This window comes from Helianthus annuus, chromosome 14 (assembly GCF_002127325.2).
Source record: "Helianthus annuus cultivar XRQ/B chromosome 14, HanXRQr2.0-SUNRISE, whole genome shotgun sequence".
Lineage (NCBI taxonomy): Eukaryota > Viridiplantae > Streptophyta > Magnoliopsida > Asterales > Asteraceae > Helianthus > Helianthus annuus.
The window spans coordinates 158,982,499-159,000,313 of NC_035446.2; the positions used below are offsets into that span (position 1 = coordinate 158,982,499).

The 17,815-nt window shown below is 39.9% G+C and overlaps 3 protein-coding genes across 3 annotated transcripts; 1 reads left to right on the forward strand and 2 right to left on the reverse strand.

Moving 5' to 3' along the window:
• Nucleotides 1–590: 590 nt before the first annotated feature.
• Nucleotides 591–2,218, reverse strand: LOC110906171. The gene is made up of 2 exons (XM_022151418.2): nucleotides 1,477–2,218; nucleotides 591–1,406 (listed from the first exon to the last, which is right to left on the reverse strand). The coding sequence occupies exons 1-2, from the start codon at nucleotides 2,087–2,089 to the stop codon at nucleotides 1,189–1,191; spliced, it is 831 nt and encodes a 276-aa protein (XP_022007110.2). The 5' UTR covers nucleotides 2,090–2,218; the 3' UTR covers nucleotides 591–1,188.
• Nucleotides 2,219–7,076: 4,858 nt separating this feature from the next.
• Nucleotides 7,077–12,565, forward strand: LOC110906170 (putative F-box/FBD/LRR-repeat protein At4g03220). Its single transcript, XM_022151417.2, has 2 exons — nucleotides 7,077–8,021; nucleotides 12,170–12,565. Exons 1-2 carry the CDS (start codon nucleotides 7,086–7,088, stop codon nucleotides 12,371–12,373), a joined length of 1,140 nt encoding a protein of 379 aa, XP_022007109.1. The 5' UTR covers nucleotides 7,077–7,085; the 3' UTR covers nucleotides 12,374–12,565.
• A 1,168-nt stretch (nucleotides 12,566–13,733) lies between these two features.
• On the reverse strand, nucleotides 13,734–15,428 carry LOC110904593 (UDP-glycosyltransferase 92A1-like). Its single transcript, XM_035983444.1, has one exon. The coding sequence runs from the start codon at nucleotides 15,360–15,362 to the stop codon at nucleotides 13,860–13,862; it is 1,503 nt and encodes a 500-aa protein (XP_035839337.1). The 5' UTR covers nucleotides 15,363–15,428; the 3' UTR covers nucleotides 13,734–13,859.
• Nucleotides 15,429–17,815: the final 2,387 nt, after the last annotated feature.

A 17,815-nucleotide genomic window follows, 5' to 3' on the forward strand; every position in this document is an offset into this window, starting at 1 on the left:
CACACGAGCAGCCTCGATTAACTTTTCCGCTTCTGCCCGCATGCGAGCAGCATCTTTCTCGCGGCGGCCCAGCACCTTATAATCTTCCAAAATGGCATTAGCCACAATGGAAGTCCCCACCAGCATCGATGAAAGCTGGTTAATACGCAGCTCTCGGGGCGCGGCACGGGCACGCTCGACTTCAAACGGGGTCCCCAGACCACCCAAAATCTCCCTACATGCCGCAGGGTCGTTAGAAATATCATCCCCCTGCATAACAGTCCAGGGGGGTCGGTGGTACACCATACTGCGACCCGGGGAGTAGGTGCGGTAATAATACTCCAATTCAGACTCTCCAGGCTGAATTGGAGGCCCGTCATAACCCGCACCATCGGCAGACGAGCCGCTACCTTTCTCCCCAGCAGGAGACTTCTGCGGCTCAGCATCCTGCTGCCGCACCTCAGCATCAGATTTCTGCTTACCGGCATCTGAAAACCTCAAGTTCAATCCGTCACCCTCATCAGGAGAGATCAGATTGTTCGAGGAATCCACAGTGTCAAAAATCCGGTCAGCAGTCGCCTCCACCGTCTTCTCCAAAGGGGGGTCACGAACTGGCCCAGCAAAAGGGGCCGCAGGCTCCTTAGGCGCGACCTTCTCCTTCAATACACCCGCACCCGCGGCAGCGGTGTGCGGAGGAGACGCAGGAATATCAACAAAAGAATACCCCGCATCTCGGGATTCTGCAATCCAAAGAGTATTCAATGAGTATTACCACCCATGGTACATACAAAACAAAGAAAAGGGATATACTTACCAGCAGCAACTGCAGGTTTCTTCTGCACCGGAGCAACTCTCCTGGTCGGCAGTCTCCGCCTCTTCGGTTCACCACCACCAGCAGCTTTCTGCTCTGGCCCCCTTTTCTCTCCAACAACGGGGGGAACCACACCAGTTCCACCCGCGGCCGCACCACTACCTATAACACCCAAACCCTCAAGGGTGTCAGATACTACGACGTAATTGGTATATCCCCGAGAACAAGATTGATAGGTACCTGCGGCTTCGAAAACGGAAGAAGGGGCAGCTGAGCCTTCAACACTCCCCTTACCACGACCCCGCACGGTCTTTTTTACCGTTTTCTTCTCCACAGTCTTTTTGGGGACGCGTTTCTCAAACTTCCCCAAATCCGCAAGGACACCTGGATTCACACAATCAACAGAACCAGTCAAAAAGATAAACTGAAAAAACTAATGCCACGTAAGACGTACCTCTTGCGTCCCCCGGAACCGGGGCTTCCAGCACCGCTTTTGATGGTACGCGGAAGTTCTTCAGAATTTCAAGGTTGAAACCTTTCTTCAGCTCAACCGCGATCAGTTCAACCTGGCCCTTGAAATCAGGCTCAAACATCCTCCACAAGCCAACCGCATCCGCTGATACATGCATGCAGGTTATCACAAAGGCTTAGAAAATAAGGAAAATAACAAAGGGTAACGAACTTACCACCACCCTGTTCCCGCAACACGGGTCTTTCCTTCCTATCCGGTCTAGAGAGCATCATCCGCAATATCCATAGTTGGTCATTATCCAACTTCTTGAGTTCAATAGGCCGCAGCCTAGAGAACCAGTCCGCGGTCTTTGCGGAAGCAACAGGAATATCTTCATCGGAAACTCCAACATCGACGTTCCTGAAAGACATGTTAGCATAGACCGCAAAGGCTTTCACGTAGAAGAACCTCTTCTTCCAGCCTGTCACACCCTTAGGGGGTGTCATCAACTTCAGACTCCCATGCCTTTGAGTGAACGAGAAAAAACCGGTGTTCACCGTCAACTGGTAGAAACGCCGGAAATTCTCCACTGAAATGGGCAGGCCATGGGCACGGAATGTGTACTCAAAATTCCGAATTCGGAACATTCCGAAAGGACTAAGCTGGGAGATATGGAGGTGATAATACTCCAATACCTCCGCCACAAACACCGTCACCGGCAACCTAAGGTTACCGTGGGTGAAAAAATCCGCCCACAAGGTTATATAACCGGCCGGAGCATCGGCACCGGTGTCCCCCACTTGTGGGAAAGTAGCATTCCAGTCTTTGGCCATCTGAACAGTGGCCATCAGGGTTTTAAAACTACCTTTTGTCCACTTCAACACCGGTAACCCACCACCGGGAACATTCACATCATCATCCTCGTCTTCTTCCTCAGCCACTATCGGCTGTTCAGGGTTTTCACCCTCCACATTGTGTGGACTAGATGGTTCAGCCATCAAAAATATCAAAGAGACAGAAGATGGTGAACAGAAACACTAGAAACCTCACCGGAATTTCAGAAAAAATCGTCGGAGAAAACAGATGACAACTCTCTCAAACGGCAAATTTTTTGAATTTTCGACAAAGTGAGAGGAAACCACAAACGGTTATCCCCTTATATACCCATCGCAATTAATGCGGAGGGAGAAAGCAAATCATCACGTTCAAAAAGAGCGTATCTTGCAACAACACGTGTCGAGCGCCGTTTTAGCTGACGGTTATCACGCGCGCGTGGCCGCCCACGCGCCTGACAAAGAAGACGTTTACACTCCCTGCTACAGTGCATTTAATGCCTCGGGCAGTGCAAATGTCCTTTCATTTCAGCACATGCAGAAACGTCTCACCAACTTCTACCAACTCACACGTGCGATCAAGCCACGTAGGCAAGAAAAAGCGACAACATTATCCAAAAAACATAAGCGGCATGCGGTTTTTCTGGTTTACCGCACCATAACCCATACCGCATGTCGTTTTTTTATATACCCTAAAAAATAGGTAGAAATATATCTATCTATGCTATAAAGGGATATATTACCTTTTCCGCATCACTCACGAACACACGTGAAATATGCGGAAGTGACACACATGAACCCATTCAGATGTGTCAGATGCTCAGAACCAGTGTTGTTCTTTGGACTGAACCGCATCTCAGGAACAGGCAAAGCGCATTGCCCTCCTTTTTTTTCAAGCTTCAAATCCCTCCTGTCCGGTTCACAACCACAGAGGGTGCATGAACAACTTCTTCAGAAGAAAGAAGGAACGGAATCTACGCGCCCGCACATCAGCAGCCCTGACTCCTGAACCTTCAAGAGTTACATCCGTGCAACAAGCACACTTTGAGCGAATATGGGACTGCAACATCGCAGACACCCATAAAGAGCTACAGACATAACCATAGCTTCCGCAGAGTGGTTGCTACGGAAGAGCAAAACTCACTCCACATCACCGAACGAGGCTACCTCGTTGTAAACTCGGTATTGGAGCGTGAAGGTAAGTGGCTCCAGAAAGAACGCAGATACGTGCTCTAAACAAGCACTTATCAAGCAGCAAGTGTCCGAACAGCGGTAACAAGTCTGCCTATGACTTTGTTTACCTGCCAACGGACCGCGGTAACAAGTCTGCTTAGGACTTTGTTTACCTACCAATGGATCGCATGGAATAAACAACGATGGGCATCCCCTTGCCTATGACCATGTTTATTTACCCATAGTCTAGATCCACATTGTTCGACCAAACACGGCCAACAATGACGCAACGAAGTAACCGCAAAGAACGTACGGTTACTTGAGAGCTATCAAGATGAACACGAACACCCAATAAAAAAGGGATGGTCATCTCATCATAGGATGCTGAACATAGAACTTGAGCAAAGTTCTAACACAACATCCAAAACCTTCAAACCTGACCGCAAAGGTTGGTTTACAAGTTTTTCTTTTCTTCTTCGTGCACCATTCTGGCAAATGGTTCGAAGAAGAAACCACCTCCAAGAGGTTCGAAACATGTGCAAACCTTCGAACCACCATCCAAGAGGTTGGTTCGAAGTTTGTGCAGCATTACTATGAAGGTCCCTAACAGGCCTTCAACACAACAACAGGTGGCAACCCACCTGACGACATGCACCGGCTGAGAATTTCGCATCAAGCGAAACCCCTTCACCGGTACGGAAGAGGCATAGCCGGATTTTTTACCAGATCACCAGGTTGATCTGGCCTAAAATTTTCTCCAGACTGCCACACTACCTTCCTACACCATAAGTCCAGTACTCCTCCCACGTGCAACTTGCACAAGGGAGCAACACTAGACTGGGGGGACTTGAAGGGGTATGGTCCCAAAACGACCATTACCCGCATCAAACAAACCCCTACCAGTAAGCAAACCGCACCCATGCGGTCACATCCTTCGAACCCATTCGGTTCGAAGATGAATAGCTTGACCCAAGTACGAAAGAAGATGAACATATCGATGCGGCTGGCACCGCATCATATGGCCATTTTCGTCACGACAAGGGAAGCGAGCAAATAGTCTCCACATACGATGATGCGGCCAACACCGCATCTCGCGTATTTCTTGATCACAAGTAGGAGACGCGGTAACTTCAGACGTTACCGCATGCAGCGATGCGGCTCGCACCGCACCCTGCATATCCAACAAGTGGACTGACACGCCAGGCAAGTGGCTGACACCACGAGGCAAGTGGCGCCGGCGACAGTCCCCTGTCAGAGCTATTAAAGCAATGGGCTGACGTGGCGTAACCCCCACGGCCGGCGAGACTGACACACCTGCAACGGTGCAGCTCGTCGTCAGCCCATCCATCAATCTCCTCCTTCACTCCTCGGCTATAAATACCGACCCCAAACCAGGTTTGAGGTATCTCTTCACAACTCTCTAACTACTACTATAATCTTGCTTTGCTTCCCAAGCAAACTACTGATTCTCACGCCGGAGAGTGGTAACAAGGAGCACCCCCCACCCCATCCTCCTTGTTACGAGTCACGGCTTGTTTCCTTGTGCAGGAGATCATCCACCGGTGACCCAGCCAGCGATCTCCGAGAGGAAGGGATTAACCCTTCTTGACGAGACCAGTGTGTTAACCCTGCCCGGTTAACCATTGTTTCATCAACCATAAAACTGTACCAACTTGTTATAGTTAATATCGGTTTTTACATGGGTGTTAAGTAGGAGTTAGATAACATGTCCAACAAAAGTTTATTATACATTTTTATATGAAATATTAAAACATTTACTTACTAGTTTATAGCCCGTGTATTGCGCTTTGTGGTTTTGTATAAAGGAAAAGGATATAATTAGGATATAAAATGAAACGTATAAAAAACATATGTGGCTCAACAAGTTTACTTTGCACCAACTAAAGCTGCTCGATTTAGGCAACGACCCAACCACCTCAATTGGGTAGCGCCCCCAACACCGACCCTCCTCCGCCAAAAGAGAGCGATATGCAGTCCCTCACCAGCCCTTTAGTGGACGTGAAGGGTTGATCTTGGTGGGGTCATATCTCTTGACTAATAAGCAAAGGCGTAGCTTTTCTAGGGCGGGAGGGGGCGGCCGACCCCCCGAACTTTTCTCTCAGTAGTGGAGAGTATGTAGTTTTCGTATAGAAAATTTTGGGTGTATACGTTTTCGACCCCCCGATCTTATAGAATTTTTTTGGTATATACGTTTTCGACCCCCCGGTCGGAAATCTCAAGCTTCGTCACTGCTAATAAGGTGTTTTTTCTTGTTTTTTTAATTATTGTCCTAAAATCTACGTAACGCGTCACATGATAAAAGCCCCTAGAAACTTTGTAATTTGTAGCCTAAGAGATTCTTTGGTTTTATATGTGTGAATAACATGTTTCCCATGACTATTTGATATTCTAAAATGACAAACCATCATGTCAATTGGAAGTTTTAAAATGTCTACTCAATATGTTGATATGAAAACCGACAATAATCATGAAAATGATATTTAAATACTTAACTAGACAACTCGATTATTTAAATAAAAAAAAGAAAGAAAAAAAATTAACCAAGTCGATATTATGACTTGTTCACCCGGTTTTTAGTAACCCCGTGTGATCCAAACAAGACACGGAAGCGGCTTTTAATGATCTGGAGATACAAAGTTATAATTTGTAATTTATCTCATCCTAGACAGAATGAGAAGGTATATTTGTATTTTATTAAATAAACCCTTAATTATCTGACGTATCAAAACTAGTTATAACACCCCTTTTCTCATATTCAAAAGTCTAAACTCATAAATAATTATATGACAAACTTTATTACAAAAAGTAATAACAGAAGATGAGCTTAATTTTATAATATGATGCAATACTATATGTTATAAATATTCAATCATATGACTTTTCATTTACGGCGGTAATTCTTAACACGACCCGAACACAACATGATAAGGAAACAACTTTTGAGTCTACAAACATGACCATTTAAAAAAGGGATGTATTCGGGTTGACCTGTTTTGAATACGGGTTAGGTTTGGGTTGACCATTAACCTATTTAAGTATTTAGAAAACCTTTTATAATTATGTTTTTGTTTTCCCTTATCCATTTTTTATATACCATTGGAATTTAAAAATATTTTTTTTACCTACAATAAATGCTTTTAAATAGATTTAAGTGGGGACCGGCCATAGTGTGTTATTTTATATCTTAAAGAGTTATTCACTGCAGGTAAAAGTAAAAATAAACAAAAAAATATTTAGTGTAGGTAAAAAAATTACATTCTAATTTTTTTTATCTTTACTTTTACCTACACTATACGAAATATCTCTTTAAAATACGAAATAACACACTATGACGGTCCCCAATTAAATCTATTTAAAAGCGTAGACAAAAAAAAAATAAACAAAATATGTATGTTTTCTATTTGTAAAGAAAGATAAACATAACACATAATATCATATTACATACTAAATGAAAATAAAAAAAATTGAAAAAAGAAAATCTTCAACATTGACCTTTTTATATATATTTTCTATTTGTAAAGAAAGATTACATAGCACGTAATATCATATTACATACTAAATAAAAATAAAAAATGCTATAACATCATATTACATACTAAATGAAAATAAAAAAAAAAAAGAGAAAAAGAAAAAGAAAATCTTCAACATTGACCTTTTCATATCAAAAAAGTGAAAAACACCTCACCTCATCTCATCACCCACCTCCAAAAAACACGTAATATTTATTTTTATTTAAAAAAAAAACAATCATGTGCTAATTAAGTCAAACAATAAATAGAGAATTAACAGACGACATTATACACTGTGCATTCAAACCATGAAGCGAATGGCCAGAGGAAGCTACGGTTACGGCCACAGCTACGGTTATGGCGGTGAACAACAGCCAGAAGACAGACTCACTTCACTCTCCGACGATCTCTTAATCTCCATTCTCTCTCACATCGACACCAAACAAGCCGTTCAATCTTCAATTCTCTCTAAACGTTGGGTAAATCTCTGGACTCTGCTTCCTGTACTCAATTTCACCTGCGATCAGGACCAAAATCCTCCAAATCCTCCTGATAACGATGGATATACTTTCATTCACAACGTTTTTGCTCGTCGTAACGCCTCAATTATGATTGAAAAGTTGAGTGCTAACGTTTCCGATCATTATACAATGTTTAGAGTGTTTAACGATGCGTTATCGCTTCGTGTGTCCGATTTGCGAATCGACTGTTCTGAAAATATCGTTAAGCATTATCCGATTTCGTGCGTTGATTCGAGTGATTTGTTGATGAGTTTATCGTTGAAAGGGATGGTAGAATTTGGTTATTTTCCGAGGTTTGATGGATTGGTGAAGTTGAGACTAGAAAGAGTGAAGATAGTTGAGAATGAAGCGTTTTCTAGTTTTGTTAATTTGGAGGAATTGTTTTTGGTTAACTGTAAGATGGAGGTTGATTCTAGTGGGCTTGAAGTGGTGGCGGATAAGCTGTGGAGGTTGACGATTTCGTCGTGTTTTCATACTCCGGTTGCGTATCCGGGGCTTGTGCTTTCGACTCCGAATCTTGTGGTGTTTGAGCTTGAAGGTTTGATTCCAATGGTGTTTGAGGCTGTTGAGGAACTTCCTGCTTTGCATACTGTGCATATTGATGCTTTGTTTTCGTATGGTGCTCCCGAACTGCCGTTTGAACAGCAGAAGATTAACTTGATTAAGATTATTGGGAGCTTCAAGTATGCTGCATGTGTTCATCTGACTCCGTCAACTGTTGAGGTACTGATATATATTCTTCAGGGTTGTAGTTTCTTTACGGGCGTTCACTGTCTGGTTTTTAGGTTAATCTGTGAGTATGGATGAGTTCGGTACCATACCGAAGTGTTATTGTACCGCACCGCAAAATATCAAAATCGAAAAGGGGATAAACTCTAAACTGAATACCGTGCCGGTACCGCTTATGACGACGGTACGGTCTCTTTGAAAATACCAAAATTTTCTAAAACTAATAAGCATTACCGGTACTCTCAGCGTTTGGTTGATATGCTTTTGGTGTGGTACCATCGTACCTAAAGGTGTAAAAAAAACCGGTTTTAGAACCGAACCAAACTGGCGGTTACTATTCTTGATCTGAAAAACTGGTTAATAACAGAAACCGTTTTTAAAAAACCGGTTAAAAACCAGTTTTTTTTGGGCAAAAACCGGTTAAAAACCGATGCCAACCGGTTACTGTTTTGGGTTTGAAAAACCAGTTAGTAATCGAAACCAGTTATAAAAAAACCAGTTTTTGTTTTGGATGAAAAAAACCGGTTCGGTTAAAAACTGGACCGGTTTAAAAAAAAAAAACAATTTGTACACCTCTAATCCTACCGGTATTCCGCAAGAAAAGCTCATCTCTACTCATGAGCCACAACCCTTAGTAACGATTTGTATCCTTGTAATCCAAAATCAAATTGTTGAAAATTAAAACAAAAAACAGTTTGGCCTTATCTTTCTATACTAATAAATAAAAATCTTTTTTTCGACACGTGTCATTTCCTGTTGTTTTCTCATCTTATTTTCCTATTTATCCCTTATAATAATAATAATAATAACAATAATAATAATAATAATAATAATAATAATAATTTTAAACAAAAATATTGGATAAGAATGAATATTTAGATAAGAATAAACAATTGTTTTATAATAATCATATTAAATAATAATAATATAATAATAATAATGATTTTAAACCAAAAAATTAGATAAGAATATAAACGTTTATTTTTATTATGATCATATTAAATAATAATTTTAAACAAAAATTTAGTTAAGAATACATATTTAAAGTTCATCTTTAAAAGATAAATCTTGATGACTGTATGTGTTAACATATGACATTATATTTTATTAAACACGTGCAATATATGAGTTTTTCTTAAAGATATATATATCTTTTTTATTATTTATTATATAAAATCACATTTATGCAAAATAAAAAAAAAACAAAGTAAAATATTATAATAGGTAAATAGTACATTAATGTTCATTTTTAAAAGATAAATCTAGACGACTGTTTGTATTAACATATGACATTATATTTTATTCAACGCGTGAAATATACGAGTTTTTTTAAAAATATATCTTTTTATTATATTATATAAAATTATATCTATGCAACCCGTGTAATACACGGGGTTTTAACATAGTTGATCAATATAAGAAAAAGAGTTAACTTCCGTTTTGCTCCATGTTGTTTGGTCACTTTAACGGTTTTGCTCCAATCATTTAAAAACAACCATTTTCCTCCTTGATGTTTCGATCTTGTCGCCAGTTTGCTCCCTGGCTCTAACTCCATCCATATTGTATGTTAACTGGAAGGGTATTTTGGTAACTTGACACATAAAAGTATGGATATTTTGGTAATTTACTTGTAAAGATATTCTATTATATATAATATACATATAATACATATAACACATACACACTCTCTCTCATCTCTCTCTCTTTCCAGCCACCACCAGATGACATCACCACCAACAACCACCACCCCCACTAACTCCACACCGCCAGCAAGCACCACCACCACTGCCGCACCACCCCACACAGACCACCACCACTGCATATTTGAATCGTCTTTCTCTAAACCCGATCACCACGATCAAAGATCTGAACCATCTCTCTTTCTCTATCTAAACCCCCACCAGCCAACAATCCCACCATTCACTTTACCGCCGTTCACCTAGCCACCACCAGCCCCATCGCCACAAGCCATTTTCACCACCGGCGACCACATCACTACATTCCCAGACAAACATTCATTTAAAACCGCAATTCAATTCTTTCAAATTTAAGCAATGTCTAACATAATCTGCAGAACTTCGAATCATTTGCAAGATTAAAACCTAACCAATCAAACAATTTCAATTTCATGTTTAATCACAACAGGAACCTTCCAAACCCCACCATCGCTGCTATCTGCATCTTCATAAAATTAGATCTGAACTCAGAGATAGTATAAATGGTGATGGTTGTCGGAGACGAAAAGACACATAGATGGTAGTGGTTTTCGTGATGACTTCTCTAGTACAGATCTTGCCGTCGCCGGAGGTTTAGAGGGGCATTTTTGGTGGTGGCAGGTTTAGAGAGAAGGGGAAAAAGTGTGAAAGAGAGAGTGGGGGTGGGGGTGGGGGTGGTAGTAGTTGGTGGCGGCGGTGGCAGATGTTGTTGGCAGGTAGTGATGGCTTGTGGTGCTAGCAGGTGAAGGTGGTGGTTGTTGGTAGAGGAAAAGATTGGGAGAAAGATTAGGAGTAAATATAGAGTAAATAATCAAACTTTTATTTTACTAATATTATAATAAATAGTTAAATGGTTATGTTAAATATAAATTACCAAAGTACCCTTATTTTATACTTGAAATTACCAAAATACCCTTTCAGTTAACATACAATATGGATGAAGTTAAAGCCGTGGAGCAAACTGGCGACAAAACCAAAAGATGAGGGAGTAAAATGACTATTTTTAAAGGTTTGGGGCAAAACCTTAAAACGACCAAACCACAGGGAGCAAAACGGAAGTTTAATCTAATAAAAAATGCATAAGTTACAATCAAAATAAAGAAGTGATATGGTTCAAAGGTTTAGAATCAAATACAAAGCCTCTTAAAAATTAAGAATTCGTACAAAGGGTATCAAACGGACCCAGATTGACCTCATTCAAGCGACATTGGGACCATCTCATCGAACTCTACGATGTGAGATTTTAGGTTTTCACTTTTGGATTTATAGGTTGTAGATTTTATAATTTTTGTTTATTATCATTGTGTCTTTTATTTCACATTGTGTCTTTTCTATGTTTACGTCATTGTGTCTTTTTGCTACTCATTGTGTCTTTTTTCCTCGACATTGTGTTATATTTTTCGGCATTGTGTTATATTTTGCTCGATATTGTGTCATCTTGTGTCATCCATTATGTCTTTATACACTTCTTATTTTTAGAAGTTTTTGTAGAATAGCTTTTAAACTCAAAAGATTTGCCTCTTTATGTCTTACGGTTAAGCAAAAAATGTATACCTAAAATAAATAAAGGATCAAGAAAAATATATGAAGTATCTAGCCCAAAACTCTACGGTCCGGTTTGGTTTTTTCTAGGGGTGAAAACGAATCGAGCTTAAACGAGCTTGAGCCTGAGCCTAAAACAAGTTTGTTTAGCAGACGAGCCCAAGCCCATGCTTCGCCTATCTAGTTCGGGTCGGGTTGCAAGCCTAAACGAGCTCTCTGTTTATATAATTTTTAATTAATATATTAAACATATATTTAAATAATAATAATTACTATTTATTAAGTTATGAAAAATAACTAAGTTATATATAAAATACTAATTTAATTAATATAAAGTAATTAACAAAATAATAAACGAGTTGAGCTCGAGCTTGAAAAACAATCTATGAGCGGAGCTCGAGCTTTCGTAAGTTAATGAGTTCGAGCCTAGTCGAACTTAGGCTCGGGCTCGGGTCAGCTTGGCTTGTTTGCACCTATAGTTTTTTTCTAACCGCTTTTGAGTACAAACAAGTTTGAGAATTCCTAAACCAACCACGAAACCAAAACGATGATCGGTTTGAATAGTTTCATGGTTTAAACCCGAACTATAAACATCCCTATACTTGGGTTGGTAATTTTAATATATGCGTTTACATTAATGTGTAAAGGTAATTATTTGGGTGGTCTAAACATAAGTACCTCTTAATTTACTTCTAATTATTATTATTATTAATTGTGACATTATAAGATTATTCTAATTATTAATTTAATCCTTGTGAATGTAGTTATCTTCTTAATTTAGATTTTAGAGCACCAATTAGTGATGTTAGCTCTATATTTATTTTATTTGTGGTAAAACATGATTTTCTTATATTTCCCTTCTTTTTCTTGTATTTTGGCTCAAAGCTTCTCTCCCTATCTGCAAGTTTGATTGTTCAAGAACATTGCCCATTTGAAGATCTGAAGTTTCTGAACCTAATTCCACCTCCCAACAAGCCTGTAACCCGACTTGATTCCTGTGTGGTGGCGTATTTGCTCAAGGATTATCCCAAAGCCGTTGTGAAGGCATTGCCTAGGTCCGTTGGTATGCCCATGAGGCGCCTAACTTAAAGGTCTCTAAAAACTTTGGGTTGATAAGCCTCTCCTTTGAAGACATTTTTGTTGGTAACATTTTCTTTATCATCTAATTTCCTCCATCATGTATGGGATGGTGGACTTTTTTTAATTTAATGTTTACATGTTTTTCTTATCCAGTTAGCTGGATGACAATTTATAGATTTATTTGAAAAAAAGAATGGTTGTTTTGCTACATTGGTTGGTTTGTTTTCCGTTACCCCCTTGCGTGTTAGACACATCACACATAGTTGTTTTTACGTTTTATTAATGTTTGTAGGTGAATGATTATCGGTTGTGGAGGAAGTGTGAGTGTGTATATTGATGCCCCTGAGGTTTTTTTAGACATGAATCAAGTGTGATGAATTATAGGTTTCGTCATACAATTTTGGTGAGCACCAAAAACGATTTTGAAGATTTTTAGCGAATGTACTTTGTGTGATTTTACCTGTAGGTTTTAAAAATTATAATATTAACAGTAGGTCACTAAAAAATAAAAGAAAAAAAAATACCTTATGTAACTGTACTAGTAAGTTTTTAAAAAATTATACTTGTTTTTACCTGGCTCGTTTTTGAGTTGTTTTAGATGATAAAATGGATCCCAAACATTTTCAATTCAAGAAAAGAAAATTATGGTGGCTTCGTTAATTGATGTTTCAAAGTATGCTTTTCTTTAATCACGAGATATATAAATATCATTAAATCTGAGTGTAGTGGTTGTTAGCCCCATCTACGCTCATAGCCACATCATTGCTGATGTGGCACCACTTTTGCAAGCGGTGGGGGGTTTCTAGGGCGTGTCCCCAGGCCGGTGGGGCGTGAAGGGGAGCAAAGAAGGGTAGGCGTTAGCCTAGTAACACCGGAAAGGTTGAGGGTGGGACATGAAGTATAATATGTTAATGTTTTATTAAGAAGTATCCCTCTACTAAAGGGATTAACCATACCAACACACCCGTTGCTTTCTAATTTTATACTGTGTTTGAGCTCAAATCAACGGTCATTTGGGTTCTTTATTACACTGTGTTTGAGTTTAAATCAAACGATCATTTGGGGTTCTTTATGTCAAATCATGCTCCCCTTGAATTTCAAACAGCCATTTGCGTATATGTCGGACGACCGTTCGGAAATTTGTATGTCAAATTATGGCCTCATGTATTTCAAACGATCGTTTCCTTGTTGATGACGTGGAACGATGTGAGATTAGAAAACGAGACTATTGCTATAGTACGACCCCTATTAGGTTGATCGAAAGACATATTATAGAAATCATAGAAGTGAGTGTTTTCTACAAATATTTTTACTTATCTTTGTTAAGTTATAGATTATGTTTTGACAATTGATTTACAATCAATTTGCGTATAGACAAGGGGTTAAATTTTGCACCACATTTCGAATTTAGAATTTCTACACATTATGTTTTAATAACTATTTTTATTTGTAAACTCTAATCATCTTCATTCCATAGTTTATCACAAAACCATCATTAAAATCCAGAAATGGCCGAGGTCAAAAACTCATCCAATGCTCTATAAGAAGAACCTTTGTTATCCTCAACACTTGCTCTTATCAAATCCCCAAGTTTACTTGCTTTTTTCCTCATATCTTCACCTTTCCCCCCTTCACTTTTATCCAACACCACATTGATCACCCGACTCACCTCCTCTTTCGTGATCCGACTATGCACCCCTCTCGTTAACACCTCACAAACACCCATTTCCTCCACCAACATCTTCGCATTATACCCTTGCTCTGCGGCCATCGGCCACCCAATGATCGGAACCCCTTGGCTCAAACTTTCCATCACTGAGTTCCACCCACAATGACTCAAAAAAGCACCCGTTGCCCGATGACATAGTATCTCTAACTGAGGCGCCCAATTATGCACCACCAATCCTTGTTTCCCAATCCTATCCTTAAACCCATTAGGCAACCATTTGGCCCGAAAATCACCTTTTAGATCGAACCCAATTGGCGGCCTAATTACCCAAATAAAAGGCCTTTTAGTCTCTTCCAACCCTTTCGCTAACTCCATCATTTGACTTTCACCTATCGTGTTCTGAGACCCAAACGAAATATAAAGCACCGACCCGGTAGCACGCGAGTCCAACCATTCAATACAATGTTCCGGTTGGATACCGGGTTGTTTTCCGGATCTTGGACCTATAACACCCGTATCCGAACCCAAATTCTTTTTTAACATTTTAAACGGAATAAGTGGCCCAATACACCAAACAGGGAGTTTTATGTAATTTCTCAAAACATCCAATCCCAATGGTTCCATCTCTTCAACCGTGTTACATAACCAACCGTTAGATTTAAGCGACAACGATATCTGCACTTGAAAGAATCTAGACCACTCATCTTTCCCATCAGCAGCTCGTAGAAACTGATGCAGTTGCGTAATCGAAAACCGAGAAGATTCCGGAAAACCCGGGACCGAAAACTCGTCATGGGTCCCACCACTTAAACTCCTATGAGGAAGATTTAACCAAATGGAACAAAAAGCGGCCGTACCGTAAGCACCGCCCGTAGAGAACGTATAATTAAAAATGTTAAATGATTTCGCCACATCATTAGCCCACGCCATGAATATATCCGAAACTATACATACTTTATTTCGTTTCTCCGAAACGACGACGTCGTGGATGAATTTTCGAAAAGGTTGTTCGAGGGCGGCGGATGCGTGGAAGAGTTTGATGATTTGGGTTAAGGGTAAGCCGTCGGTGTTTTCGGAGTTGGGTGGGAGGTGGTGGTCGGAGGAGTTGAAGGGGAGGGGTTTGAGGTGGAGTTGAGTGGGTGGGGAAGGGTGGTTTGTGGTGGCGGAACGGAGGTAGTGGATGTTGAGAGGGGTGTTGACGATGGTGATGGTGAAGGTGGGGTTGTGGTTGAGGATGTGGTGGGCTAGTTCTAGGAAGGGGATGAGGTGGCCTTGAGCCATGAATGGGAGCATGATTATGTGTTTGGTTTGTGGAGGTTCAGGTTCCATGGTGGATTGGGGGTTTTGGGTGATTGAGTGTATGGTTTATGGGGTTTAAAAGGTGCACAGAGTTGCAGGTTTTATAACGGTGGAGAAATATGGACCATATATAGTCAAAATTATTGAAGGATCGGTTTGGTCGGGTCGGATCGGATCGTTGCCCACCATATAAATAGCAATAAATAGTACTTCAATTATTCAACAGATAAATAAAGTTCAATACTTTCAATACTTTTTGGTAGACTTGAAAATAGGTAACATCTATAAGACACGATTAGATCTTTTATTGAAAAAGTATATTATGTGATTTTTTGCCTTTTAAAAAATATATAAAATTAGAAGGTTAGAATTCAATATTTTCCTTCTTAGTATATAAAACATACAACTGTGTTAAAGACATTGAATATAAAGTGGTTAAACGCGTCTTATTCATGTTTAGAACATTTATTGTTCACATCGTTAGATACCTGTTAAACTTGCTAAGCACGATTTGTCAGCCCTACTTTTTGATGCATTGGAAACTTCATGACCTTCGAAAGTGGAGGTTATGAGTTTGAGTCTTCCCTAGATCAAAAGTGTTTTAGGTTGAGCAAGAGGTTTTTCCCACAATGGGGTTTCGGGCGGTAGGTTTCCTCTACAATTATGGTGTGTCGGTCATTAGCGTCGTCTGTGTTAATATATGTGAATGGCCTTTTGCGATTGGTTTTACTCAAATGGTCAATGCTTTGTTGGTTGTTTAAAAAAATACTGGCATTGTATGTTTTGGTTTTAAGTTTCAGTCTTTTTTTTAGGTAATTTATTAGTCAGTCAAGACAAGGGGGATTGGGTTCATTTTTCCAACATCTTTGATAAAAACAAGGTGACTTTATACTATTAGGTCATGAGTTGTGGTATACCGCTGCTGGTTACATCATCACTTTTAGCACACCCTACCCATCCCCTGCTCGGCAAAGGGGGGGGGGGCGTTATCGATCCCCCGCCAGCCCAGTAACGAGCGCTATTAAGTATGCATGTGGGACTCATTTCTTTTTCACCAATCACATTTCCCTCTTTTTTGATTTCCTTTTTCTAGAGTAAACTGCCATTTTGGTCCCTGTAGTTTGGGCAATTTTGCCATTTTAGTCCTAATCTCAAACTTTTTAAATCTGGGTCCCTGTGGTTTCGTTTTTGTTGCCATTTTGGTCCAAAACTCAAAAACCCTCTTTTTTTACTGTTGCAACATGCCTATTTTGTCTTTTTATTCAAGGGTATTTTGGTCATTTAATTTTAATATAACATATTAACTAAATTAAATTAAACAAAAGATGCAGTACATCATCTTCTTCACTCACCCACCTTGGCACACCATCATCTACTTCAACCCCTACTGCACGACCACCATCCCCACCACGACCACCATCCGCACCGCAGCATCTACACACAACGACCTCGTTCACACATTCTTTTCAACATTTTCACCCTTGTCTTCTTGATTCGGTGCAACAATTACCTCATCAAGCATCTACACACACCCATTACAGACACCATTGTTGGATTCTTCATTAAAGATACAAACTTTATGATTAAAAACAAATACCCAGATGATGAATTACTAAAAAAACAGAGGATTGTCGTTACCGTTGTGATTCTTGACGGCAAAAACTCACCCTCACCTGTCTCTCCTTCGGCTCCGGCGACCTGAGCTCCTCCGGCTCCAGCGACCTGGCCTCTCTCTCTTCTCTCTCACTGTATCTACAGCCTTGTTAGAACAATTCAGATCCGTATTTAGATCCAAAACAAACATCACGCGCCGCTGTATAACCACCTACTCCCCCTCATCAGGAACCGTATTCAGATCCAAAACAACCAAACCCTAATCCCTAATTCATATTCTCCCCCTACAACTTTCACCAAATTCACCACCACTGTAAACCACCGCTCAAATCCACAACAACCCCACCTCTAATCACCACCCACATTCCCAAATTTTCAAATCCAACATTTCCACCATGGCACTTTGTGGGTTTTCATTTCCAATGAACCACCGGTAAAGATCAGTTCCCAAATTTTCTTGTTCGCACAAACCATTTAATCAGGTTTGATGGGTTTTAGTTTCTTGATTTTTCAACTTTTTTTAGGAAAAAACAAATGTAAAAATTTAACCCCCACTTATCACCGCCTGGAGTTAACTATATGCCTCCATGATTAGACCTCTTTCCAGTTCATTTATTTGGGAAAAAAACTTAAAAACATAAAAAGATCAGAAACTGTGAACATAAACATAAAAATGGAGATGATGGTGATAATAGTGGTGGAGTTGCAGGTGTGTGTGATAGAGAGAGAGATGAAAGAGAGAAGAAAGAGACAGATGCGTGTAGAGAGAGGGAGAGAGAGAGTGTGCAAATGGAGAGAAAGTGGTGATGGTTGATCTGATGTATATGTGTGTATATATATATATATATAAATTAATTTTTGAATTAAGA

What these genes read in the sequence shown, in the direction of transcription:
- LOC110906171 (XM_022151418.2), bottom strand. Translation starts at nt 2,089, where the DNA reads ATGGCCACTGTTCAGATGGCCAAAGACTGGAATGCTACTTTCCCACAA. An exon ending in GTTGCGGGAACAGGGTGGTG is followed by an intron (nt 1,407 to 1,476) that starts GTAAGTTCGTTA and finishes TGCATGTATCAG; the next exon opens with CGGATGCGGTTGGCTTGTGG.
- LOC110906170 (XM_022151417.2), top strand. Translation starts at nt 7,086, where the DNA reads ATGAAGCGAATGGCCAGAGGAAGCTACGGTTACGGCCACAGCTACGGT. An exon ending in TGACTCCGTCAACTGTTGAG is followed by an intron (nt 8,022 to 12,169) that starts GTACTGATATAT and finishes TTTGGCTCAAAG; the next exon opens with CTTCTCTCCCTATCTGCAAG.
- LOC110904593 (XM_035983444.1), bottom strand. Translation starts at nt 15,362, where the DNA reads ATGGAACCTGAACCTCCACAAACCAAACACATAATCATGCTCCCATTC.